The sequence below is a fragment of the Scyliorhinus torazame genome, chromosome 14, assembly GCF_047496885.1.
Source record: "Scyliorhinus torazame isolate Kashiwa2021f chromosome 14, sScyTor2.1, whole genome shotgun sequence".
NCBI lineage: Eukaryota > Metazoa > Chordata > Chondrichthyes > Carcharhiniformes > Scyliorhinidae > Scyliorhinus > Scyliorhinus torazame.
This window is the reverse complement of record NC_092720.1, coordinates 40827036-40854378: the sequence shown is the minus strand read 5'-3', so window position 1 is coordinate 40854378 and position 27343 is coordinate 40827036. Positions and strand designations below refer to the sequence as shown.

General features: G+C 45.0%; 1 protein-coding gene across 6 annotated transcripts in view; it reads right to left on the bottom strand.

Moving 5' to 3' along the window:
* The window catches only part of mecom (MDS1 and EVI1 complex locus), a 1243903-nt gene extending 1217274 nt beyond the window's left edge, over positions 1 to 26629 (bottom strand). For 3 of the 6 annotated variants that reach the window (XM_072474003.1, XM_072474004.1, XM_072474008.1), the window contains exon 1: positions 26467 to 26627. In XM_072474003.1, the coding sequence (XP_072330104.1) occupies positions 26467 to 26503 (37 nt within the window). In that variant the 5' untranslated portion in view covers positions 26504 to 26627. Of the gene's footprint in view, positions 1 to 26466 lie in introns of all 6 variants that reach the window. The other 3 variants (XM_072474005.1, XM_072474006.1, XM_072474007.1) reach the window with 2 other exon arrangements.
* Positions 26630 to 27343: the final 714 nt, after the last annotated feature.

The following is a 27343-nucleotide window of genomic DNA, read 5'->3' as shown; positions in this document are numbered from 1 at the left end:
TGGGACCTTGTCGAAAGCCTTCTGAAAGTCCAAATACGCCACATCCACTGGCTCCCCTTCATCAACTCTATTAGTTACATACGTGAAGAATTCCAGTAGATTTGTCAAGCATGATTTCCCTTTCATAAATCTATGTTACTCTGTCTGATCTTGCCACTGTTTTCCATGTGCTGGGCTATTATGTTTTATAATGGACTCTAGCATGTTCCTACCGATATCAGGCTGACTGGTCTATAATTCCCTGTTTAAATAATGGGGCTACACGCCCAGCTCTACACCCCCCCCCCACCCCCCCCCACCCCCCCCCCACCCCACCGCACCTTACCAATTACACACAAGTTTTAGGATTAACACAGTTTACAAAGTACATCTAAATGAACAATGTCTCAGTAACACAAAATCCCTTTTGAGCACACTCGGGATGACTGTGGGCAAATACACTCTCCACTCTGAACCTCAAGGGAATGTCTCCTCAGAATCCCCCCAGATGGTCATGTGAGATTTTCCAAACTCCACTTCCCACTCCAAAGAACACATTTTTAAATCTTCTCTCATAAGTCTGAAACCACCCTTTGTGGTTTGCATTCTGAAAACCAGAGCTTCCACTCCACTTTTAACACAGTGCATCCAGTTCAGGAATTACACCAATCCCTTGAGGATGTCTTTGGCTTGGCTGCTGTGCCAACTGCTGACAACTGCTATAACACTCGATTCCTAGTTTGTATTAAAATGGCATCAGATGCTCGTTTTACCTTTGAAGGCTCCTGGCCCACTATAAATCTGGTTACTGTACCTGACATTTTAACTCAGGACACTTTGTTTACTCTTGAATTCTGAATCATACTGCCTTGAATTCTTCTAAACCATACCTTGGTCTCTATTCACATTCTTGGATGCTTCTCTTAATTTCTCTAGTTTCCTTAACAGCTGGCCTTTAGATTTCCAGCATTTGTTTTCTTCACCATTACTCCATCGTATGGCTTTTCTTCTAGCAAGGATGAGATAGATGCTCCCTCTTTAGCCATCTAAAACCAACTGCTATAGGAGTTGAGAGATCTCCCGTGTAACTCATGTCCAAGTGTCTCACAATGTTCATTAGCTGTCGCCCAGGAGAAGATTGTCCATAACAGAAGGGAGCGTGAGAAGACTGGAGGGGGGAGCTGCCAGATATGCAGATCCTGACCACAGCCGAGCAGAGGGCAATGGAGTTAGCCCCAGGAGATAGGGCTACCTCCCAAGCGGAGGTCAGCATGGGTCAACCAAGTGAGTCACTAATGCATAGTGATGTTCCTGTAGCAAGTGAGTTATCCCTCTCCCCCACACCACTCATTCCCGAGATCTCACCATGTGCCCCCACACCACTCCTACACAAGATCTCACCATGTGTCTCGTCTTTTGTCTTGTAGGATCGCCTTCAGATGAGGCTAGCCCCTCCGGAGTACCCCACCCCCAGTTCCAGCATACCCTGGAGCACCAATCTGGGGACGACACTGACATCGTCACTGCTGTCACCTGTACTCTCCACCATCCCAGAGACTATGACTATGATGGGTCATTTTAATGAAGAGGCTCCTGGGACACTTTCTGGTGTGCATGTTACACATGTTGTGGCACATCAGGTGGAGGTTCCAATCCCAAGGGAGTGGGCAGTTGGAGGGCTGTCAGATTCCAGGAATTAACTGTAGTCCGGACAGGTATCACGCGTCTGGAAAGATTAATCCTATCATTGAAGGAGAGGCAGATGCAGAGCCAGGATCTACAAGAGGAGGTGTCAGCAACTTTCCAGTGCCTGCTGGTGCAGTTGGAGGAGTCTGACCATCTTCCAATGCATGTACCCAGGCCAACTCCAAAGGAATGGCATCCGCGGTGGAAGCCTTGGATGAGAAGGTCACAGCAATGGATCAAGATGTTAAAGCCTTGGGGCACTCTGTGCGGTCAATGGCTGAGGCTCCGGCCAGGACAGCCCAGTCACATGCAGACATGTACCAGGTCCACAGGGACATTACTGCGGCACTCCAGAGCTTGGCCCAGTCACAAAGGATCATGGCTCAGGGCGTTAAGGGCATTGTCCGGGCGCTGGCTGACCTGGGCCAATCATAGAGGGTCATGTCGCACTCGCTGGAGTATGTGTCCCAGTCTCGGTGTTCCATGGCAGAGGGCTTCGAGACCCTGGTTGAGAGAAGAGCTGACCTCGAGTTCTGGCATCACCTCCGGAGCACACTCCAGTCTCATCTCTGTCAAATGGAGCAGCCGGGGGCTATTAAGCACCCCGAGAGAGGTGAATGTGATGGGGCCCATGCCTGGACAAGAGCGGACCTCCAGGACTTCGCCAGGTGACGGTGGAGTCTCCGGAACTCAGTCAGGCCATACCTCGGTCCAAACAGGTAGCCGGGGGGCCATCGAGCATGAGCACCCCAAGGGAGGAGGAAGTGATGTTGCCCGTGCCAGGGGAGGTGCTGGAACACCCCAGTGCTTCCGAATCCCTTCCCCACCTGACATTGGTGCATCAGATAGGCAGTGGCAGAACAGGGTAGCACCTCGTCATCTGTCACACCCAAAAGGCGGCCGAGGCCGAGCCCACCCAGGTCCAGGGCAAGAAAAACTACAGACTGCCTCCACGTCAAGATGTGGAAGTGGTAGAGCATGTATGATAAGCAAGCTAGACAACAGTTAGGTTAGAACGGGTGCAGCACATAGGGATCAGGGCACAATAATGTACACTATTTGTACCAAAATGACAACCTGCCTCAATCCTCTGTCCAAAGAATGTTAAGGGGTGGGCTGTGTGAGTTTGGTGGTGCAGGCGCACAGGGCAGGCCCCCAGGACAATCTGACATTCCACCTGCGGTCATCCTCAGAGATGGCACGGTCCGAGGTCGGAGTGCGAGGTCGCCTTGTAGGATAGCTTATCCAGTGGGTGACCCATCGCCGTTGACCATCCCTATGACCGCAACCCCCCCCCCCACCTCCTCGGGAGGATATATGGGCCCTTGAGATGGAATGGCAAGTACACATGCCAGGATGACCTAGGAGGGCATTGAAAGGTGATCCCGAAGGCAGGAGTCAGACTTTGTCAAACAATGAGGGCCCACACCCTGTAGTGATGCTGGTAGGACTCTCTGAAGGGGTGGGGGGACAGGAGTGAAGGGAGGAGGGGGGATGTGAGCAGCTATGGGGGAGTATAGAGAGGTGGGACAGGGCGGCTGAGCTCTGGTTGGACAGGCCGCCCTCATCAGCGAACTCGAATGTGATGAGGTTGTCCCATGTGCGTCAACCTTGGCACACGTAGGGCAGCCTCCGTTGTGCCTACTTGGGTCCCATGCCCTGGAGCTCCTGGCCATCATCCCCATCCTCCTTGTTGGATAAGGCCTGGGGTTCTTCTTCCTCCTCTGCTGCATGATGTTGTGCAGGACACAGCAGGCCACCACAATGTGAGACACCCTACTAGGTCTATAGTGGAGAGCCCAACCAGAGTGGCCCAAGTATCTGAACCGCATTCTCAGGATGCCGATGTACTGCTCAGTGACGCTCCTGGTTGCAGCATGGGTGTCGTCGTAGTGGTTCATTGCTTTGGTCTGGGCCAAGTGTCATTAGCTAAGACCGGAGCAGATAACCCTTGTCGCCGAAGAGCCAACCCCTCATCCTAGGGAGTTCCTCAAAAGGTGTTGGAAATTGATGAGTGTGCCAGGATGTAGGCATTGTGCACACTGCCTGGGTATCAAGCGCATGATGTGCAGCTGGTGGTCACACACCAACTGTACATTCAGGGAGTGAAAGCCCTTCCGATTGATGAAGGACACCTCCCCGAGTCGGTGTCCATAGGGGGACATCTATCACCCCCTGGAGCTGGGGCATGCCATTTGCTCCACGAGCCTCCCATTCAATATGATCATGATTTATCGATTTGTGACTTGCCTGCCCCACATTTGACTCTCTTTTAGATCAAAAATCTGTCTCATTCAATCTTGAATGTATTCAATGGTCCAGCCTCAATTGCTGCCTGGGGGAGAGAATACCGAAGGTTAGTAACGCTCAGGAGAGAAAATACCTCCTCATTTCCAAAATGGAGATGAGGAGGAAATTCCTCTCTTGAGGATCATTTTTCTTGAAGAGTTTGTCGAGTCGGTTAAGACTTCCACCTTATTTTCTTCTCCAGTGAGGACTGATTGGAGGTAATTATGACTCTGGCGATGGTGTAAATTGGCAACAACCAGAAGAGGTATTTGACGGGTTTCAGAGATGATTTTGTGTTGGCTTGTACTATTTTGCAAAGTCGGGATTACCCATTGTGCTTCCCTCACCACTGTACGGAATAATATGTTGTGCCACTTTAAATTACTTCTCTCATATAGAATTGTTAGTTGTGGGTTCACATCCAGGTCTGTGTTTCTGCACTCATGGGTAGATTATTCATTAGTCATTGTATTTCCTGACACATTCCACCCTACAAAAAGAGGCACACCCAGTTATCAGATCAAAATCACCATTAGCAATTGCATCGCCTGCTGGTAACTTATCCAAAAAAATGTTGTAAAGTTTGCACTGCAGCACATGTACTGCGGCATTTATTTCTTTGTATGCGGCCTTGTCAGAAATATGAGAAAGGAATCTTTAAACATACCAGTATTTGAACTGTTTCAATCTATTTTTTTGACAGAGCTCCAATACCAAAACAATGGATTATCCTGTCTTGGACTCATGAGAATCTACCAGCCATGCAATAGCACTGGAGGTAAGTCAAAGTACTGGCCATCTTGCCTGCTGATAAGAAACAGGAGCAGGAGTAGGTCATTTGACCCACTGCCATTAACTACGATATGGCTGATTGGATTGTGGTCTTCACGCCACTTTTCTGCCTGGCCCCCATAGCCCACGACGCTACTATAACCCTCGACTCCATTGTCGATCAAAAATCGGTCTAATTTAGGCTTGAATATATTCAATGACGCAGCCTCACTGCTCTCTGGGGTAGAGATTCCAAAGATCGATAACCCCCTAAGAAAAACCTGCTCATCTCCATCTGAAATGGAGACTCCAACTGTGCTCCCAAGTTTGAGAATCCCCCATGAGAGTAAACATCCTCCAAACACCTACACTGTCAAGCCCCTGCAGAATACTATACATTCCAGTGAGATCACCTATTGTTCCTCTAAACTCCAGTGAGTGTGGGCCCAACCTGCTCAAACTTTCCTCAATAAGACAAACCCCTCAACTCTGGAATCAGCCTTATGAATCTTCTCCGAATTGCTTCCAACGCAAGTATATCCCTCCCTAAGTACGGAAGCCAAAACTGTACACGGTACTCCAGGTGTGGTCTCACCAAAGCCCTGTGCAGATGTAACAAGACTTGCCTACTTTTATAGTTCATCCCTCTGCCAATGAAGGTAAACATTTCACTTGCCTTCCTAATTGTACACTGTACCTGTATTCTAACATTTTGGTGATTCAAGCCCAAGAACATCCTGATCCCTCTGTACTGCAGAATTATGTGGTCTCTCCCTCTCCATTTAAATAATATTATGGTCAATAAACTCATTTTTCCACATTATACTCCATCTGCCAATTATTTGCCTACGCAACCTGTCTTTATAATCCTTTTTAAACACTTAGTATTGTTCTTACCTACGTAAATGTGTATCAGCAGCAAATTTACTTACAATACAGTTTGTCCCTTAATTAATATAGATTGTAAGTAGTTGAGGGCCCAGAACTGATCCCTGTGTTCTCACTAGTTACAGTTTGCCAAGCTGAAAATGACCCATTTTCAACTCATTGCTGTTTGTTAACCAATCCTATATCCGTGCTAATATCCCAGTGTCCCAACACCATGTGGCCTTACCTTGTGCGATAACCATTTATGCGGCACTTTATTGAATACCATTTTGAAGCCCAAGTACACTTCATATATTTGTATTGCTTTATCTACCCTGCTTGTTACATCCTCAAAGACCTTTTGTCAAAACATAATTTTCCTTTCACAAGACCATATTGATTCTGCCTTACCAAATGTCCTGTTGCTAGCTCCGTAATGATTGCTTACTTTAGCTACTCTCTTCCTTTTCATATTCTTCTCGAACTCTTTTTTGTTTTTATACTTTTTGCTAGTTCTTTCCTCATTTTGGCTGGCTACCATTAATCTTTGCAGCAAACAATCTGCAGATTCCTTTATTAGCCATCATGGAGCAATATATCCTTGTTGAGAGTTATGAAATATCTCCTTAAATGTCTGCCACTGCTTCTCTATCATCTTACCTTTTAAATTTAAGACACTAGTTTCAGACCCAACTTTCTCAGCCTCAAACTGAGAATGCCGTAATCACTTTTACTTAGAGTCCTGATTATCTCAATTGGTTGTTGGTGTAGCAATTAGCACACTCTGGATTGTTCAGCAAGTGCTTCCTAATCGCAACATCACATCTAACAGTCGATGCTTTCATATTTATCATTTTATTTCAATTTGTGCTATCAATTCATCCATCTTGATACTAATGCTGCGAGCATTTAAATAAAGAGCCTTTCATGCTTCTTTTTCACCACATTTCCTTCTTTGACCTTATTTGCTTGTGCATTCTTATGGTTGTACTTCCTGTTCCTTCCTTTCACATTCTGGTTATCATTACCCAGATCATGGGTGGCATGGTGGTGCAGTGGTTAGCACTGCTGCCTCACCCGCCGAGGACCAGAGTTCGATCCCAGCCTCGGGTCACTGTCCTTGTGGAGTTTGCACAGTCTCCCCGTGTCTGCGTGGATCTGACCCCCAGTACTGCAGTACCCCCAAAAAAAATGTGCAGGGTAGGTTAATTGCCCATGCTAAATTGCCCCTTAATTGGAAAAGATTTGTGTACTCTAAAATTTTTTTTTTAAATCATTACCCAAATCGCTACCCTGCATAATTGCCTTCTCCTTTCTCTTTAACTTCCAAATTTCCCATCAAGGTTAATCCCTCTCTGGTTATACAAATTGCTGGAATACTGGTCCCAGTGTGGTTCAGGTGAAGGCTGTCCCAATAGTACAGCTCCTTCTTTCTTCAATACTCATGTCAGTGCCCCATGAATAAAACTCCATTCCTTCCGCACCAATCTCTCTGCCATGCAGTCAACTCTCTGATCTTATTTACCCTACGCCAATTTGCTCATGGTTCAGTTATTAATCCAGAGATGATTACCTTTGTCGTTATGCTTTTTAATTTAGTACACACCAGCTAATGCTCCCTCAACAGAAACTCTTCCTTAGTCCTATCTAGGCCACTGGTACCCACAAACCACAACAACTGGGTCCTCCCCTCCCACTCCAAGTTCCTTTCAGAGGGGTTGCCCTTAACCCTGGCACCGGGCAGGCAATACAGCCTTCAGGATTCTCAGCAGCAGAGAACACTATTCTGGTTTAAACCTGGCTGCTTTATCACATTAGGCTAAATCGCTGGCTTTTAAAGCAGACCAAGGCAGGCCAGCAGCACGGCTCGATTCCCATCCCAGCCTCCCCGAACAGGCGCCGGAATGTGGCGACTAGGGGCTTTTCACAGTGACTTCATTGAAGCCTACTCGTGACAATAAGCGATTTTCATTTTCATTTCATTTCATTGTCTGATATAACTATGTCACTTACCACAACTACATTTATTCTTACTCCCCCAATTTGAATGGCTCCCTGTAGCACAGTGCCATGATCAGCTTACTCATTCTCCTTGCAGTCCCTGTTCTCAAAGTTGCAAGAGCTTGAACCTGTTGGACTAGTGCGGGGCATATTGCTACCTTCTAGATCTCCATACCGGCCCCACTCCATACTGTCCCGAGCCACAGACCAAATCTAATGTAGCCCAAGGGGTGCAACTGCCTCCTGGAAAAGAAAAGGGGCCAGGTAACTTATCCCACTCCCTGATGCATCACAGTGACTTAAACTCGGACTGTAGCTCATCAGAGTCAAAGTTGCTAAGCAGCAGACACTTTCTGCAGAGGTGGTTGCAGGTGGTTCACGCTGGGTGTCCACTAGCACCCACATGCTACAGCTGCAACACATTATTGCGTTAAAGTTAATTCATTAGGTTTCAAGTTTGGAAATATCACTCAATTATTATCTGCAGTTATACTAAGTAGTTTAGCTAGTTAATCTATGTCTGACTAAATGCTGGAACACAAGTATTTGGGAGGATTGGAAAGTGAAAGGCATTTGAAAGTAAAACACTAGGATGAATACCATCAAGTTTAAATCATTTCATTTAAATTTGCACATTTATTCTCATGTACAATATAATTAGCATTTTTTTAAGCAGACTTTATAAATATTTTAATATCAGTGAGGAATAGGCTAATAAATCTATTCTGTGTAGGCGAAAGTAATTTCAGCGTATCCTATTAGAATGTGGCTTTAATCAAACAGAAATACAGCTACCCACATGCAAACCTTTCTTTTCAATGTTTAAAGCTTTTGAAGTGATGTGGACCTCTATCACAGACTTACTTAGCTATTAATCCCACCTCATACAACGGTATGGTTGTCTAGGTATCTCTCTGTTTACACAACCTCTTTCAAACACTGCTTAAACTGGCTGGTGATTGCCCCACCTTTCAAGAGTCCTGCTCCATTATCCTTTCAAACCCTACAATAATGATCCACAACAGACAGTCAGTGTGTGATCCTTTAAACAAACTAGGAGGTTATCCACAATGGTTGTTTCTCAATGTTTCAATATGGCAGGAAGGTGCAAGAGCAAATGGCTAAAGAGCATTGCTTCTTTATCCAGGCTGCATGACCTTTGCGGGCAAGATATGATCAGGATGAAACTTCTATCGTAACCAAAAGCAGACAGGAGTAAAATGGTGCACAATTATCGAAAACAGTTTTTATTGCTATCCTGACTAGCCAACCTTCCAACAAGGGGTGTTCATATTGAAAAGTTAGTAAGAATCTAATGTTTGCCTCTTAGGGGAGTAGTTTAACTCGGTGCAAGTGAATGGTTTTAAACATGTAGTCGGTTTCTAAATGTGTGCTGACAACACAGTTTTATCTCTATGGAACTCCCTCCCTATATATCTCTAACATATAACTTCTCTCTGCCATGAAAATGGTTATGTTTGAAGAGTCAAGGTGCAGCACTCTTGTCTTTGAGTCACAAAAGTTCACGAGTTCAAGCCTCATTCCAGAGACTTTAGTACATAATCCTTCCTGACACTTCAATGCAGCACTGAGGGAGGTGCTCTTTTTTTGGATGAAGTGTTCAACCAATGCATTCTCTGATGGAGGTAAGAGTTCATTATTTGAAGAGCAGGAGAATGCTCCCAGTTTCCTGGCTAATATTTATCCCTCATCTCGCATCACTAAAATACATATTTTCAGGTCATATTTATCATCACTGTTTGAGACACACTGTGTACACAAAAACTGGCTCTTGCATTACAAGAGTATTTAATTGCAGTAAAACGCTTTGGGGCATTCTCAGATCATGAAAGACGCTATGGAAATGGCAATCCTTTTCTTTTCTTCGTAGGTCTCATCAAAACCTCTCTTTATGGCTATGCCTTTGGACCTTGATAACTGACCTTAATCATTCACTATCTCCACTCTTTGGAGGAGTTATACTATGGGCCAAGTGCTGGAAAATGGGATTAGAATAGGTAGGTGTCATTTTGACTGGCGCAGACGTGATGGGCCGAAGGGCCTTTTCTGTGTTGTAGATCTCTATGTCTCTAAGACAAATGCAAATAAGTGAACACTCTGTACAGTGCAGACCTGTCACACTGTGTTGACTCAACATTATTAAAATCATGCTGCTTTTCCCCATCAGATTGATGCTCTGTGACTATAAAGCAAAAAAAGAAAGACATTTTTCATCTTATTGAGACAGCTTCAGGCCAATCCACATCCAACAAACTGTTCTGGCTCAATTTTGACAACAGTGACAGTCCTCAACATTCTTTTTCTAAAAAATCTAATTTGCCCTTACTCCCAATGTAATGAATGGATCCTTTAAAACATTCCAGCAACCAAATCCAGATTTTTTTTATTTGAGGGCAGACTTTTGCCAGTGTGCCTAATGGAAGCACAGATCTTCAGAACGTAGTGCCATACCCTACCTGTAAAACAAATGGCACCAAATTCAATCTATTAGCTCCAGGTCCCTTGTGCTGTGAGGCAGCAGTGGTAACTGCTGTGCTACCCAAAAAAGGGTGCGAACCTCAAATAAATTGAATTACATACATTTTAATCTCATTACCGAGCTCCCAATTACACAATTCCTCCTACCCCCAATTTAATATGCCGATGTGACGTCACATCGGTGCGATTTACAGTGGGTTTGGAAAAATAAGAATTAGCCAAGGAGATCCCCAGGGGGTACAAAGGTAAGTGTAGCCAACCTGGCAGTGCCAAATACTGTTGCGGATTTTATGATGGTCATTCAAGACTTGTTCAGAATATGTGGCCAAACAGGTTGCAAATTCCTTCAATATGCCTGGTGAGAGCAGGAATTTCCTGGTTAGCCATACTGCAGAAGCAAACCACAGCAGTACTTTGTCAAGCACTTGCATAATCATGGGACTAATCCAATTGAAGTCCATGGTTGCCATTGACCTCTTGGCACCTGAAGGAGGAAGCAGAAGATACCTGTACTTATTTCCAGTTTGAGAATAGATGTAACTTTATGCAAGAGATTCTCCTACTGAGACCTGCAATGTACTTTGCTAAAAGTGCTGTGAGTCTTGGGGCATTCACCATATGTTCACAAAAATTCTTTGGTCAAAAAAACTCCCCAATCAATTTATTCATGCTCTACATAAAGTTGGGAGACTCGATGCACCATGGAATAAAACAGAAGATCTTCTTTCACTCATACTAGCACCCCTGATGGTTACACACATTTTATGTCAGTTTTCATGTTTAGTGTAGCTAAATAAGCTCTGTATGAAATGTATCAACTCCCACTCAAGATTTGGGTTGAAACCAGCATGCTTTCAATGTGAATGTGATCAAGAAACCAAGAATTTCCCAAGATGTGTTCCATTCAAGTGCTGCTCTTTGTAAAGTCTCCTCCCCACCAAGAGTGTCAAATTGCAGAATCATCCAATATTCATTCAGGAGGTTCCATTTTTTTTCCTCTTTCCTATCCAAGCAAATTTATTTTCCAAATAAATCCCTGATGCACAAAATTCTTGACAAGTTGGATGAGGTTGATTCATTAATGTCCGATCTCCAGTTTACAGCATTGTGGAAACAAGTTTTACAACAGAGGTTAACGTCAATGGCACAGAAATCAATTCAAAGGATTACTTTTTGGAGTATTTTATAATATTTCCTTTCACTAGTTAAGTTTCCAGAAGTTACCGTCATTAATTCCATAAAATTGCATGGGGGTACTTTCTAGAATAGTTTTATTTTACTGAAAAATAATCCAAAGATGTGTAGGGTAGGTAAATTGGCCATGCTAAATTGCCCCTTAAATGGAAAAAAAGAATTGGGTACTCTTAAAACTTTTTTTTTAAATTACTGAAAAATAAATAAAGCCATATCATAGAATCATAGAATTTACAGTGCAGAAGGAGGCCACCCGGCCCATCGAGTCTGCACTGGCTCCTGGAAAGAGGACCCTACCCAAGGTCAACACCTCCACCCGATCCCCACAACCCAGCAACCCTACCCAACACTAAGGGCAATTTTGGACACTAAGGGCAATTTAGCGTGGCCAATCCACCTAACCTGCACATCTTTGGACTGTGGGAGGAAACCGGAGCACCCGGATGAAACCCACGCACACACGGGGAGGACGTGCAGACTCCGCACAGACAGTGACCCAAGCCGGAATCGAACCTGGGACCCTAGAGCTGTGAAGCAATTGTACTAACCACAATGCTACCGTGCTGCCCCCATATAGTACAAAATAAGTTTGTCCTGATAGCAGTTTTTATCTGACAGCCTGTGCCAATAATTAGCAGCCAAGAAAATCCATGGAGAATGTATAAATACTGGGAAGTTTCCAACGATGACTTCGGTCATTGATCTCATCCATAAAAATTTGTAGGATTAGGGGGAATAGGCCATGAATAATTGGTCTTTGATAGTGTAGGGAGACATTTGGCTTTCCTCCCCAGTAGAAATGCCAACTGAAGTATGCCAGACCAGAAAAGTTTCCATGAAACAATTTCTTCACCCAGAGAAATGTTGATGCTATCACAAGTATTTTTTTATTATTTCGTCAGAAGCTAGTTGTAATTTTTTAATACAGTTTGCACACTTAACTTTGGAAATCAAGTTTGCCCTGGCAAACAGGAGTTGGCAATGTATATCTCAGGCCAACTCAAAGCTGGGTCCTACCTGCAGGCTGGAGTACCGAACAGCCGCTGCCTTGTATCAATAGCTTTGTGGAGGATGGGCTGGAGGCCCTTTCCCCACAAAGCAATCCTCGACACATTGCCCCAAAGCCTGAATCCAATGTCCCAGGAGAGTTCTACACCTCCCCCGCCCCCCATCCCAGGCAGATTCCTGCCAAAGTTAGACTGGGTATGCACTGAATTGCCTGAGCCAGAAAATCAAGACTTTTGCTCTGAAAACAACTAGTGCCGTGTGCGGAATTCAGGATTATCACTGCCGGTGTTTGTCACTTTCTCCAGTAATTATAAACTCCACATCTGGATGTACTTTGACATTCTTAACAGTCAATAGCCTCATTTGCTGGTAAAAAAAAGTATTAAAGGATCATTATTGCAGGAGCATTGTCATTGGTTGATACCTTTCCATCACTGCTAAAGAAGTCACTTTCTTGGGACTTACACATTTCAAATCTTTGCATTCCATTATTTCATTACAAAGTCTTTCTTATTGAACATAGAATATTCATGTTTCCCTGAAGGAGAATTTTGACTCCAATGTTCTTTGTTAAGCCACTTGATGATCTGACAGAGGAGTGGAAAAGAAACAGGAATTTTATTTTGCTGCCTCATGTAAGCTACTAAAATTGTTGAATTTACATATCTAAGAGTTGCTGCATCATTAGAATATTCTGCATATGGAGAGAAGGCCAGCGGAATGCTTGCACAGCAGCTTAAAAAGAGGGAGGCAGCCAGGGAGATAGGGAAAGTAAATGACGGAGATGGGAACCTGGTTGGAGATTCAGCAGGGGTGAATAAGGCGTTTAGGGATTTCAACAGTAGTCCGTACAGGTCGGAACACCCTACGGGGCCGGAGGGGATGAGGCACTTCTTGGAGGGGCTAAATTTCCCAAAGGTGGACGGGGAGCTGGTAGAAGGGCTGGGGACCCCGATCGGGTTGGAAGAGATAGTGGAGGGTCTGAAGGCCATGCAGTCGGGTAAAGCCCCGGGGCCGGACGGGTACCCAGTTGAGTTTTATTAAAAGTTCTCTGGGATATTGGGGCCGGTGTTGATGAGGATGTTCAATGAGGCAAGGGAAAGATGGGTGCTGCCCCCGACGATGTCACAGGCCACGTTTTCGCTGATTCTGAAGCGGGACAAGAACCCGGAGCTGTGTGGGTCCTACAGGCCGATAACCCTGTTGAATGTGGATGCCAAATTGCTGTCCAAAATTTTGTCCTCCAGGATTGAGGATTGTGTTCCGGACGTTATTGGGGAGGACCAGACGGGGTTTGTTAAGGGTAGGCAGTTGGTGGCCAATGTAAGAAGGTTGTTAAACGTGATCATGATGCCCCCGGAAGGTAGGGAGGTGGAGATAGTGATCGCAATGGATGCAGAAAAGGCTTTTGATCAGGTATTATCTGTGGGAAGCACTGGACGGTTCGGATTTGGGCGGGGCTTTATTGACTGGGTCAGGTTGCTGTATCAGGCTCCTGTGGCAAGCGTACGGATGAATAGGACAACATCGGACTATTTGAGGCTGCACCGGGGGACGAGACAGGGATGCCCCCTCTCCCCACTGTTGTTCATGCTAACTATAGAGCTGTTGGCAATTGCTCTGAGAGCCTCAAGAGGCTGGAAGGGGCTGGTCCGCCGGGGGTGGGGGGGAGGGGGGTGGGAGCACAGAGTCTCGCTCTATGCAGACGACCTGCTTCTGTATGTATCGGACCCAATAGAGGGGATGAAGAAATCATGAGGATTCTAGGGGAATTTGGCCGTTGTTTGGGGTATGAGCTAAATATGGGAAAAAGTGAGATGTTTGCGGTCCAGGCGAGGGGACAGGAGAGTCAATTGGGGGAGCTGCCGTTTAGATTAGTAGGGGGAAGCTTTAGGTACCTGGACATTCAAGTGGCGCGGGAATGGGACCGGCTGCATAAGTGAAATCTAGCCCGACTAGTCGACCAAATGAAGGACGATTTTCAGAGATGGAACGCGCTTCCGTTGTCACTGGCTGGGAGGATGCAGACGGTGAAGATGACGGTTCCCAAGATTCCGGTTTGTATTTCAGTGTCTCCCCATCTTTATTCTGCGGTCCTTTTTTAAACGGGTCAACAAAGCGATCGCTGGCTTCGTTTGGGCGGCAAGACCCCGCGAGTAAGGAAGGTAATGCTTGAGCGGAGTCCAGGAGAGGGTGGGCTGGCGCTGCCAAATTTTAGTAACTATTACTGGGCAGCGAATGTAGCCATGATCAGGAAGTGGGTGGTGGGGGAAGGGTTGGCATGGGAGCATTTGGAGGCAGTTTCATGCAAGGGCACCAGTCTGGGGGTGTTGGTAATTGCGCCTCTGCCGTTCCCACCAGCACGGTACTCCACCAGCCCCATGGTGGTGGCAGCCCTGAGAGTCTGGGGGCAATGGAGGAGACATGTGGGAGCAGAGGGAGCAGAGGGCTAGTCCCCAATCTGTAATAATCACCGGTTTGCCCCGGGAAGTATGGATGGGGGGTTCCGGATATGGCGGAGAGCAGGGATTGAGAGGATGGCGGATATGTTTATAGAGGGGAGCTTTCCAAGTATGAGGGCGCTGGAGGCGCAGTTTGGGTTGGCGAGGGGAAACAAATTCAGGTATCTGCAGGTGCGGAACTTCCTACGTAAACAGGTATCAACCTTCCCACTCCTACCGCTAAGGGGGATTCAGGATAGGGTAGTTTCCAGAGGGTGGGTAGGAGAAGGGAGCATCTCTGACATTTATAAGGAACTTATGTGGTCAGAGGAGACACAGACTGAGGAGCTGAAGCGCAAGTGAGAGGAGGAGCTGGGAGGACAGATTGAGGATGGTCTATGCGCGGACGCATTGGAGTAGAGTCAACGTGTCCGCAACATATGCCAGGCTCAGCCTGATACAATTCAAGGTCGTTCACCGGGCTTACCTGATAGTGGCCCGGATGAGCAGATTCTTTGGGGTGGAAGACAGGTGTGCAATATGTGCGGGAGGACTAGCGAACCATGTCCACATGTTCTGGACATGCCTGAAGCTTAGGAGATTTTGGCAGGGCTTTGCAGATGTCATGTCCACGGTGTTAAAAACAAGGGTGGCACTGAGTCCAGAGGTGGTGATTTTTGGGGTGTCGGAAGACCCGGGAATCCAGGAGGAGAAAGAGGTGGACGTTCTAGCCTTTGCTTCCCTGGTAGCCCGGAAATGGATACTATTAGCTTGGAGGGACTCAAAGCCCCTGAAGTCGGAGACCTGGCTATCGGACATGGCTAGCTTTCTCGGTTTGGAGAAAATCAAGTTCGCTTTGAGGGGGTCACTGTTAGGGTTCGCCCGGAGGTGGCAACCGTTTGTCGACTTCTTCGCGGAAAATTAATCGGCAGCAGAAAGGGGTTAGTTTAGCTTAGATTATGGGGTTAATAAAGGTGGGACCTGTAAGGAAGGGAGACGGCTTTTGCACTATGTTTATAGTTTCATGTACATTGTTTATTTTATTGGTGTTACACTACCAAAAATACCTCAATAAAATGTTTATTAAAAAAAAAGAATATTCTGCATATGGAACAATGATGCATGTATTAATCAGGTCTTAACTAGTCTCAAGAGAGCCATCAATTCCTTTAGTTCTGTGGCAATTGTGACTTCTATTTTGCATGTGGTTATCTTATAAAAAATTAGGTCCAGTAAATACTTTTTTGGAACTGCTTAATTTTAGTTTTTTTAGTTCAAGGTCAGAAGAACCACATTTTGCCCTTGCTAAAGGTGTAACATAGTTACAGAAGTAGAAATAAATATATTTACACATCAAGAAGTTGCTAGACAGAGATGATGTTCATAACCAGAATTGCATATCACAAAATATCTCAATGCTGGTTGTGCATGTAAAACTGTTTCACTGTATTGTCATGCCTATTAATGGTGTATCATATTCATAACATTATACATAGACTGAGCACACGTGGAAGCTTCTAGAATAGCCTTTTCTTTGTTTAATATGGGAGCTGATACTGTTGGACTGATTGGATTGGATTTGTTTATTGTCACGTGTACCGAGGTACAGTGAAAAGTATTTTTCTGCGAGCAGCTCAACAGATCATTAAGTTCATGAAAAGAAAAGGAAATAAAAGAAAATACATAAGAATTTTAAGAGATTAGAACAATTGTAAGATAAATAAAAAGAGGATCTGTTAGGGAGAGCTCGCAGAGAGTCGCCTCGCTCCGGCGCCATCTTGGAATTTTGACTGAAAGTCAGGTGACTTATGCTTATTCAACAGAGCTTCCAGAATGTTCAAAATTGACTAACCATGGATGAGAGCCTCCTATAGAATAGACATAACAAGATGAATGTTATCTGTGGAATTCATACCTGCCATTGTTCAAAACCCAGAGTCAATGAATTTCTAAACTGTATGGCCTGATCTTTCACAGTGTTAGGACAATTCCTCACTCCTCCAAACCACTTGGGGAAAGGTGCCCCAGAGGTTGAATTTTTGTTTCTGAGGTGCTGCCCCTGGAATGAGTTTGGAAGCAACCACAGAGACTGCCAGGTGTAGAGGCAGACTATGATAAAGGCCTACTTCAGTGCTCCAGGGGGAAAAAGAAAATAACAAGAACAAAAAAAATACCAGCCCTCTCGCCTTCACCCCTCACACCCCCTCCCTAAGAGCCACCCATGGTGCTTCATGCAATTGTATTCAAAGCTGTTATTCTATGAACTGACAGGCACATCATTGTAATAATGATATGTTGTGAAGTAATTCAGCACTAATCCTATAATGATAACCCTCAGGCTTGTGTCAAGAGTGAAATAGCAAGTATTTATGTTTTAGTGCTGCAGAGAGTTTTTGCAAATATGTAACGAGCAGAAGGAGTAAATGCCTTAACAGCTTAATTTTGACAATTCCAATAAGCGTGATTGTTCTAATGCATTTATGCGCATTTTACACAAATTCATGACTACTTTTAACAATTTCAAAGAGCAGTTTATCTCTCCCAAAGGGATTCCTGACCTCAAGGGGTTATGGGAATATATCCAAAAGAGTACCTAACCTCTCCTTAGATTTTTTCTGCAGGGCCAAAAGTGCACAAATTGTATTTTGGACACCCCAATAACAAAAAACTTAGATCTGACTGAAGGCACTTTAATATGTGCAGCTGTTTCCATGAACCAGAGAAATGTAAACCAGAACCCGCTCCCATTGCACTGCCCACTCCCCCCACCTGTGTCCCCTGTGAATGGTGAAGGCTGAGTTTTGAGATGGGACTTCACAATTTGGGCCTCGGGCATAATTTTTGCTATGATGAAGAATCTCTCCATCTGCACAAAAAAAAATAAGGCCCCGTCTCTCAGGTTTGCAGCTCAACGAAGGAAGGCTGACAAGACATGTTATCTACCAGTTAAGCACGAATTACCACGATCCAGCCCATAATGTACATCAATGGCCTTTTAGTTTTAAGCTATTTTGGTGGTCAGTGACCGTTGACCCAAGTGACCAAAACTGGCTTCTGATAGCGAGATCCTTTATTATTCCAAGACTCAGAAGAGACCTGGGCAGACTGCAGAAGGACACTGATAAGACAATAGCTGCAATGAAAGATCTTACCAGGTGGTCAGAGAACCAGAGTCTGAAACTCAACCAGCAGCTACATTGCTTAACCATTTCCAATTTCTAAGTTCACGTGAGAACCAATCTCTTAGATACTTCACTACATGAAACCTTGCAATCTGCAGTGAACAAGATTTTAAAAGACCCTCGTTTCAACTTTAAATCATCAAATCCATTCAAGAAATCATGTGGAATACCGGAAATCGCTACAAGTGCACTATCGTTATCTGTATCAAATATGTGTGTGTGTGCGCACGCGTGAGAGAGAGAGCGACCTAGTGTGCGGTGCTGTGTTCATTTGAATTAGGTGTGAGAATAAATAATCTTTATTTAAACTCAAAGTTTGCTGATGGAATTATTTAATTAGAATACACACTCCCAAGGGCAAGAAAAGACACACCTCTTTCCATACAAAACATATTGGTTAGAGGCAGTAAGAGAGTAAATATGTTCTGAACAATAAATTATAAGATTGACTCTAAAGATCAGTGAGCAGAACCTGCCTCGAACAAACCAATTTTAAATGAGGCAGAGATTATTTTCCAACATCTAAACACTCCTATCTTTTTCCTATCAAACTTTGCAAAGTAAAAAACTGGCTTCTGCATTTCCAATAATTCAATATGGAGTTGTGGTGTGGCTTGAAGGAAACTGTAGCACTTGGGTTTAGGCAGAGATCAGGTCATGGCTGCTTCAAAACACTGTTAATCATAGTTTGTTCTGATAACAATGGAGAGAGAGAGAGAGAGAGTATTGTAACGGTTGTTTTCCTTAAACAGGGTGGCACTGGGTTATATCAGGTTTATAACAGAAGATCGTATAAATCAATCGCAATAAAATATTTAGAAGAGTTGAAAAGCCGTGCAGCTTTTAAGTGGTCCGTCTCATGTGCCATCCTTTCTGCCCTCTCCATTTGGAAAGAGTAAGCACACATTCCAATCCCATCTCAGGCAACACAAAATTCAGTGAAGATTGGTTTAAATTCATTCTAATATTTAAATGACTCATTTTTGTATGTCCCTACTTCTTGGCCGATTTCAGATAATCTGCCAAATATTATTCTCAATACAATTTGATACAAATCCATCTACAGGTGCACATAGAACTGTTACAGATTTTTCAGTCTCCCTGAGCAGTTACATTTCTAGATGATCAGCCTGAGAGAATGGAAAGCCCACATCAGCTTGTACATTCTGAAGGTTTATATTACTCACTATCTGTCCAATGCATGGATAGTGCTAGCTGCCTCTTCTCCATATTGCCATTTGTAGACACAACTTTGTAAATGCGTGTATCTCGGCAACTATAGACATGTTAAGCAATATTTATGGTGGAACAAGTTGTATGAATTAGAAAATGTTTTGCTCAAAACCTGTTGTGACAAACTCAGCAATGTATAGTGAAATTCATGGGTGACATAATATATTCTAGGAGTTGATACACTTCAGAAATCAGACAAAGCAGTTGTCAAGCAATACATCAGTGATCTTAATGTCATACTATGTATAACTGCACCTCAGTTTTGCTCCCCAACGGGTTGAATGCAAGTGACTGTCCTTTGGACTGAATCTTTGGATATTGATTTTGTATAGCATAGTACATTTATATCCAATATGTATATTAAAAAGCTACATGTTTATCGCAAGGCAATTTGTTGGCCAGTTGGGTGTCTAGCATGCTCAGAAACCCAGCAACCCAGTATGTTTAAAAGACTCCAAGCCAAAGTACTGAGGAATCCACATATATACAAGTGCTGTTTGCAGTGTGTGGGTTTTCTCCCCACAGTAGACCCAACTTACCTAACTTTACAACTTTCGTGCAAGTTGTCAGAGCAAAGGTTCCAGAATGGTACTAATTTGGTTAAATTGCACAATCTGCCAATACAAGGAAATTACACTTTCCCATTGTTAGTCCAGCTCGGAGAAACCTCCTGCTGGGCATTATGGAGCCGATTGAACAAATCTGCCCCGAGTCCCAAGATTATCTTTCAGTTCCCAGCTAACGAACGGAACTTGGGGAGTGTAGAATTGTCACAAGAAACCAGATTATTTCCATTGACTATTTAATCATGGAATCCTAAAACCAACTGTACTCTGGATTATTGCCCACTTTTTCCTTTAGGTATTTGGACAATTGAGTCTACCATTTCGGATTAATTTGGTGTGTTACTTTGGCCTCAAATAGACCAATTTTTTTAAAAAAAGACAGTAGCTAATATGAACATAACAATTGGTTATTGGCCCCTGGAGCCTGCTCTACCATTCAATTAGAGCACGACGTCAACTCCACATTCCTGCTTCCCCTCCCCACCCGATCACCATACCTTTCGGGTCCCTTGTTCGTCGAGTCTATCTACATCGGTCTAAAAAATATTCCATGACCCTGCCTCCACCGCTCTCAGAGAGAGAGAGAGTTCCACAGGCTCACCACCATTCAGAGAAAAGATTTCTCCCAAATCTCCGATTTAAATGAGAGATCGTTGTTATTATTATGTGTGTATAATAATGTTTCCAGCGCAGCAAAAGTTCCCGTCTTTGGCTTTGTACAGTATTTGTTAACAGCATTGATAACTGCCCCGCAACACATGGCTCAACATACTCGTACTAAACGAAGTCGTTTGCAAAAATGTATGTAGACAAGGGGTGTTCTTAAAAGAGACGTGTGCACAGATGTTGCAACAACAAAATGTATAAATAGTTAAGACGTGTATATACTCCGAGTTTCTATAGTGCAAAACAAATGGGGGCGGGTGTCGGTTGCAGTGGGGAGCAGACGGATAAACATTAAGAGCCTGTCAAAATTTAAATGCGGGGTGTAATCTCCTACATCCTCCCTTCATTGAACAAACTTTTCCCCCCCGAGCCCTCGGACACGATGCGAAATAGAAGAGAGATATTTAATTCTATACCCCACTAAAACGCTACATGTTCTTTGCATTTTGTAAACTACAATAATAGGTGCAGGTTGAAAATAAACATGTTGGATAATGGACACGGTCAGGAATGGATCCACTTTATTCAATGTTTGACGGGGACAGTCGGGGACTAGAATATTTTTCACAGCCACTTGTTCAGTGCTCTGCGTTATTTTCGCCCTGTCCCTTTTAAATACGAGGGTATTACAGGAAAAGCAATTTACTCCTAATTTAATTAACTTTAATCGCTGCCATGCCGGACTGAAGCCGTTCGATCCAGAAACTAGTGAGTAAATGGCCCTTAATAATTGGGATAGCCTTCATTGTTCCACTTTTTGATCTTTAGTAAACAGCGTTGACCCAAGTGTTTCTACTGCCGTGAATGGGCCGAGAGTTGCAGAGAGAGTTATGACTGTTGTTTGAGGTCCCCGATTCCCTCCGGATAGAAGGGGAAGGAATACAGGGAAACGATTGTGGGAGGGGAATTGCCCGCCAAACCTTGCTCCCCACACCTTCCACATCAAGTGCAGTGTGTGTGATGACTGAGGCTACAGTGGTTGTGTGCCTTTTGCAAACTTTTCACTGACTGTCAGTTGACGCTTTCACTGCGTTCCTAATGTTTACCTTTGGTGGCGGAGAAATGGTCCTAATGGTGGCTTATTATTGCCCGTGTATCGGCGGCACATCCACTGAAATTGGAACCACAGAGAGAGAGGTGGCAGCAAGCGCCCAGGACACCCCCAGAGCCTAGTGTGGGGGGTGTAGAGTGCCTTTGGGACTCCGAAAGGCCACTTGGCGCCCCCACCCCCTCTCCTCGCTGCAATGATTTACGCTGAACTCACTTGTTTTAGTTTCCAGCGAGCTAATTATGATTGGTTATCATATCGAAGGCTGCCCTCATATAAGGGCCCATATTGTTCCCCAGCAACCCCCCCACCCCCCCACACTTGCCTGAAGGTATACAGCTGTACAATATGCCGCCGCTATGATGTATGACTGCCAGGGTCCCCCCCCTTTGAGGTCACCATAATGAGATGCTGAAGCTTAAAAAAAAGAGGTGAAATAATTTTAAACACAGACACACAATGAGTTTATTTATTTAGCAAGTAGTTAAAGTAGTCTGGGGGGATTGGAATATCCAGTGTTGACATTGTACAGGGCTGGCTCCTCGCCAGGGATACATCTCAAGGGGAAAAGGCAGTGGACAAGGGATTGAAAACCTTCTTTTGGCGGAGACTTTAGAAATCAATAAACACCCTCGGCGGGAGAAGGTCTTAAGACACGTCCCAAATAGCTCGAACTTACCTGTGTATAAAACCTCCAGCATCTCTGAGCGGGATAAGCGGTCAGTTCCTGAGTAATGTCGGTCCCGAGGTTGTAATTGGAGCGGCTATCTGAATTCGAGCGAGCATTTTGACATCCTTTTTCTACAACTTGCTCTGGGTGTTTATGTGATTTTTGTCCTAAATTCTGGCTCCGATTCCTCCGCTCTCCTTTCGTTAGGGGTCAGGGGACAGATTCATGCCCCTTTCAAAATCCATACAGATCGCACAAGGTTAGCGGGCAGCAAAACTCAACAAATCCGATTAAATAAGCGCGCAAAGAATCAGCTTTAAAAAAAAAGGATTGCAAAGTTTATCCCCCTCGCCTACTCCACTCGCCACATCACAGGGTTAAGTCATTTCAAACATTCTCGCTGTTATAATTGCTGGTTCCTTTATCGGCTCCCCTCACCACCACCACTCCCTCTTAAGTAAAATACTGAACACTGTAAGTCAAATAGTGAGAGCTGTGTGTTGGGGGTTTTAAATTGTAGAGGTAGGGTTTCAATAATATCACTTGTGTTTGGAGTTTTGGTTGTAATTTTATTTCGCCGCTCTGAATGACAATGCGATGGATGCCGCATCAGTCAACACACCTGGTCCCTTCCTTGGATGTCCATAATAAACAGCAGTTGTGCAGGGGGCTGGGTGTGAAATGGGGAATGTGACAGCGCTCCCTTTATGGGGGGGGGGGGGGGGGGGGGGGGAAGGTGTAATGTCGAATTTCAAATCGACTCATCGCCTGCAGCACAAGGACTGGAAGGTGAACCAACACTCAACAGCCAGCGAGACACGCACACAGTTAATCGAAGTAAAAACAGAGGAATAGAGTCAGGAAAGAGGGACAGAGAGAGAGAGAGAGGCAGAGACAGGTAGGCACAACACTGAGAAAACAGGCGCGAATAAAAAGCACACATCTTCCCCAATTCTTAGGGACAAGTTCTCAATATTAATCCGCTGAGTACAAGTCTGAACGCTTTGAAAAAAACGAGTCTTCAAAACAATAAAAAAACTTCCTCAGCCTTGATTGAAATGGAGACGTTGCACCGAAAGGTTTAGCTAATAAAGAAGAAGTGAAAACTAACTGGAGATGTGAGCTTGTGTGCAGCGGCCCTGCGTTCACTGGCACTTAAAAAAGAGCTGCATTTTGAAATGCCCGACATAATAAAAATCGCATGAGGCTCCCGTCTTGAGCCAGTCGCAGTGAAACCAGGTGGAGGTCACCCGGAGTGAGCAAGTTTGAACAGCTTCATGCGACCCAGATACTTTCATCTCAGGGGTTCATCTTTAAAAAGTTAACTGGTGCTAAGGGCGCCAAAGTTTTGTTCCATGAAATCGAAGGGGCTGGTTCGGAAACACTTGTAGTTCTGAATATAACGCTCCGTTCAACCACAATAAACAAAAACAAACGGTATTGGTTGAAATGACATTTCAGCCTCACCGCTAAGCCCCAGTGGTTGGGTAACAAAACCAGACATGCTGTCCCGAAAAACAACTTTCAGCGACAGATAAATCCGGATTCAGGCATAATTATACAGTTCAGGCCTGGGACCATAGGACCGATCAGAGAATGTCAAAATTAGTTGCCAGGTAATTTCATTTTAAAATGTGTGTATGGAGTGGGGGGGGGGGGGGGGGGGGGAAGCAAACTTGTCTGTATTATGCATAAAGCCGGATGGTGTATAGGAAGGATTGTAAAACTGAGCAGTGTGAGGAGTGAGAGAGAGAGAATATTCTCTGGGATGTTCGCTATATCCAGAGCCAGGTGTTGAAGTCAGCCACTCTCGCACTCCCCCAGAACACAAACAATGCGAAGCAGTTACCGCACCATTAAAATATACTTTTAAAACTGCTTCCATTTCCCCGCTAGCCATGGGCAACTGTCTCGCATCACATCTCCCCTCCCTTCCCCTCGGCTTTGTACTGATTTTTTTACATTTCGTGTTCCAGTGGAGAATCACAAAAAACATCTGATCTAAAGCGGTAAGCCCGTTTTTCCCTCGCCAAATGTGCGAGGAGATATTAGCTGCTTTTTCGTTTTCCATTCTCAGATGAGAGTCTGTTTTGAAGCTGCATTAATCCCCTTTCCATTAGGTTTCCTCGAAGGCATATAAGCAACAACAACAAAAACTCTTCAGCGGGACACTTTCAAACACATGCCAGCGTTGGGAAGCTTTGTCACAGATTCTATTCAATGAAATCTTTTCAAACTGCATGTTGACATGTGCTGCTATGTGACAGCAAATTCAGGCTTAAAGAAATTAAATTATTTTTAAAAGGCTATGAATGGATCCTGGGCCGTGAGGATTGAAGGTTACATCGTGTTTTTGAATTTGGTCTCTGCAGATAATGGCAGCAAAAAGGTCCCACACAGTCGCTGCGGATCGGTCTACACCCCCCCCCCCCCACTTCCATTCCCTTGAAGTGACTGCACAGTGCTGCCGACTGGGACACCATCATTTGAATGATCCTCAGTAAAGGTTTGAGTGCGTTTATGTGTGAAGTCTACCCACACTGTGGGAGAGTCAAAACAGCCCGTCACATCGCTTGATTTGTTCAGAACTCCCAGCCCGTCGCTGAAAACCAACATTCAGAAACACACTTGGTTCTAATGACCTGTTGCCAGTTACAGAAGATTGATTCCCACCTCCGTCTTCTAAAAAGATTGCGAACGAGTGAGATATTAGTGATATTTAAAACATGGCCAGGAAGTGCAGACTAACAGACCCAGAAGTGAAAAAAGAAAGGGGGGGGGGGGGGGTGTAAGAGGTGGTTTGTAGAGGGGAAGCTAGGAACAGAGGGGGCTGGCGGGCTAAGAGAAAGTGCAGAAATGCAGCCTGATCCTTTCATAAAACGGAGAGCATCATAAACAAAAACGTTTTTATTAAATGGCTTGCCGCGCGAAGCTCGCTGAAATGCTGCTTTCTAGTTAGGAGGTGGCCGGGAGGTTGACTCCTAGCCTGTTAAGAGGGCCAGGCAGGTGTGTGCGGGTGTTTTATTTGTAAATCGCATGGTATCTAATTGGGACAGTAATTAGACCAAAGCGAAGCATTACAATCACGCGGTTGGATTTTAAAATGCATATATTTAAACTGTCAGCTGTTGCATCACACTTTGTTAAGTTTACACTTTACATATTACTGTTCAGCGAATAATACATCCCCCCCCCCCCCCCCCCCCCCCACCACCAACCAACCATCATACCCACCCTCCCGAAAAGACAATGTTTGTACAAAGCAGCGTGTCCCCCGATTTGTGCCGGAACTAGCCCGTTTTATTGGTGTACAGTCCGCATATGAAGCTGCTGAAGTCTTTTGCAAGAAAATGATCTTGCAGAGAACTCCGAAAACAACTCTTTTTTTAACCCACTCCCTTCATCCTACTTACAGTTCCGCACCATATCTATTTATGCGTTCCAGAAAACAGCTTTTTTTTAAAAAAAACATTTCCTGGTTTATAAAAGCCATACACAGCAGCAAATGTCATCACAAAATGTCTTGAAACGAGCGAACACGTATGGAAAATGTAGATCGTGACTAAACAATGACATTTTCACATCTTTACCGAGAACACATTGAACGGCGACAGAAAAGCCTGTTCACGGTATCATGGCGGATTTGTGACAGGGGTGGGGGGGGGGGGGGTGGGTTGTGAAACATGGGTCCGGTTTTAAACAGACACACAGACATAACACGGGGCGAAAGTTAGGCCGCCTCACTTCCCAATCTCCTAAATGGCCAATTAACCTGGTTGACAGGAAACTGCTTCACTGTGGCCACTTCATGTCGTGAGCCATTCACCTGCTCCTCCAACTGTCCAAACCCCAATTCCGCTGCAGCCCTTGTCTGAAGTTTGAGAAGGTGCCTGGCAGCATGGGCAACAGCGCCCACCACGGAAAGCACGCTAGCACATCAAGAGGGGGAAAACTGCTTTGCAAACTTCCCATCGCCTCTTTCTGCCTGTCTCGCGTTTAACTTTGCAAAACACTTAAGTGGCATAACATCCAGGGCGACCCCCCCCCCCCCCCCCCACTCCCCACACCGCTCCCCCACCCCCTCCCCAGCCTTGCCCGCAGGAGCTGGAAGCAAACAATCCCTCGGATGCTGGTGGTGCAGCCAAAAGCGGGGAGGGAGAGAGAGAGAGAGAGAGGGAGGGAGAGGGATCTGTCAATCCCATTCCGGTTGCTGACTCGGGAGGAGATTGAACAGATTGCGACGGAGGGAGAGATCGGTTTAAGCAGCTATTTTGTGGATGGGACCCCCTCTACGCCGAGCAGACACACAAAAGTCATACAAAATGGCAGAGGAGAAAGTGACAGAGAAATGGGATGTTGCACCTACTTGTGGCCAGTTTGCGAGCCCGCCCTTTGGATCTCATGGTGGCTGTGTCCAGCGCTGGTGGGGATTCTGAGATTCTCTGATGTCTGTCTTTCTCTCTCTGCCTTTCTCTCTATCTCACTCTCTCTCTCTCTCTCTCTCACACACACTCACACTCCTTTTCTCAATCCGGACTCGCTATCTCTCCCGCATTGTCAGTTTAGACACCTTCGCACATGCGCATTGCCTTGCTGCCGCGCCGCCAAAAAGTTTGAAGCGATTGATCACTTTGAGCGAGGTTGTGTCAGAAAGTGTCAAAAAAAAAATACCCCCCTCCCCTCCCCCCTCCCTCCCTCCCGGACTGTGAGCTCCCGCACCCGGAGCTCCCACAGCCTCTATCCCGGGGATTGTTCCCAACATCGCCACTGCCCTGCCGACAAACCGCAAATATATTCACAATAATACAATAATAATTAGTCGCGTGAGCCCATAGTCTATTGGCCCATTTAATCAAATATGAAGCGGCAGGATTGGAGATGTCGCCAAGCGCGCTCTGTTCTGCTCAACTTTGCCATTTCACTTGCGATTTCACTTGCGATTGCTCAGAAACTCCCTCTTGTTTTATTGTTTTGCACGTCCCCGGAATTGTAGATTTAACACTGATCGGCTTCGGGTCTCGATGTCATTTAGGAATTCCTACTCAAATAAATTAAATCGGTGAAAGAAATGGACTCCAAGAGGCATCATTATGGAGGTGTGTGTGTTCTGCAGATTTCATTTTTCTAATCAATGGGACAGTTCGCCATTTACTCCACATGTTACTGCACACATCACCATAAAGAGAGCGGGAGAAAATCCACTCCAATCACTTGAGGCTGATGTGTATATAAAGCACCGAGTC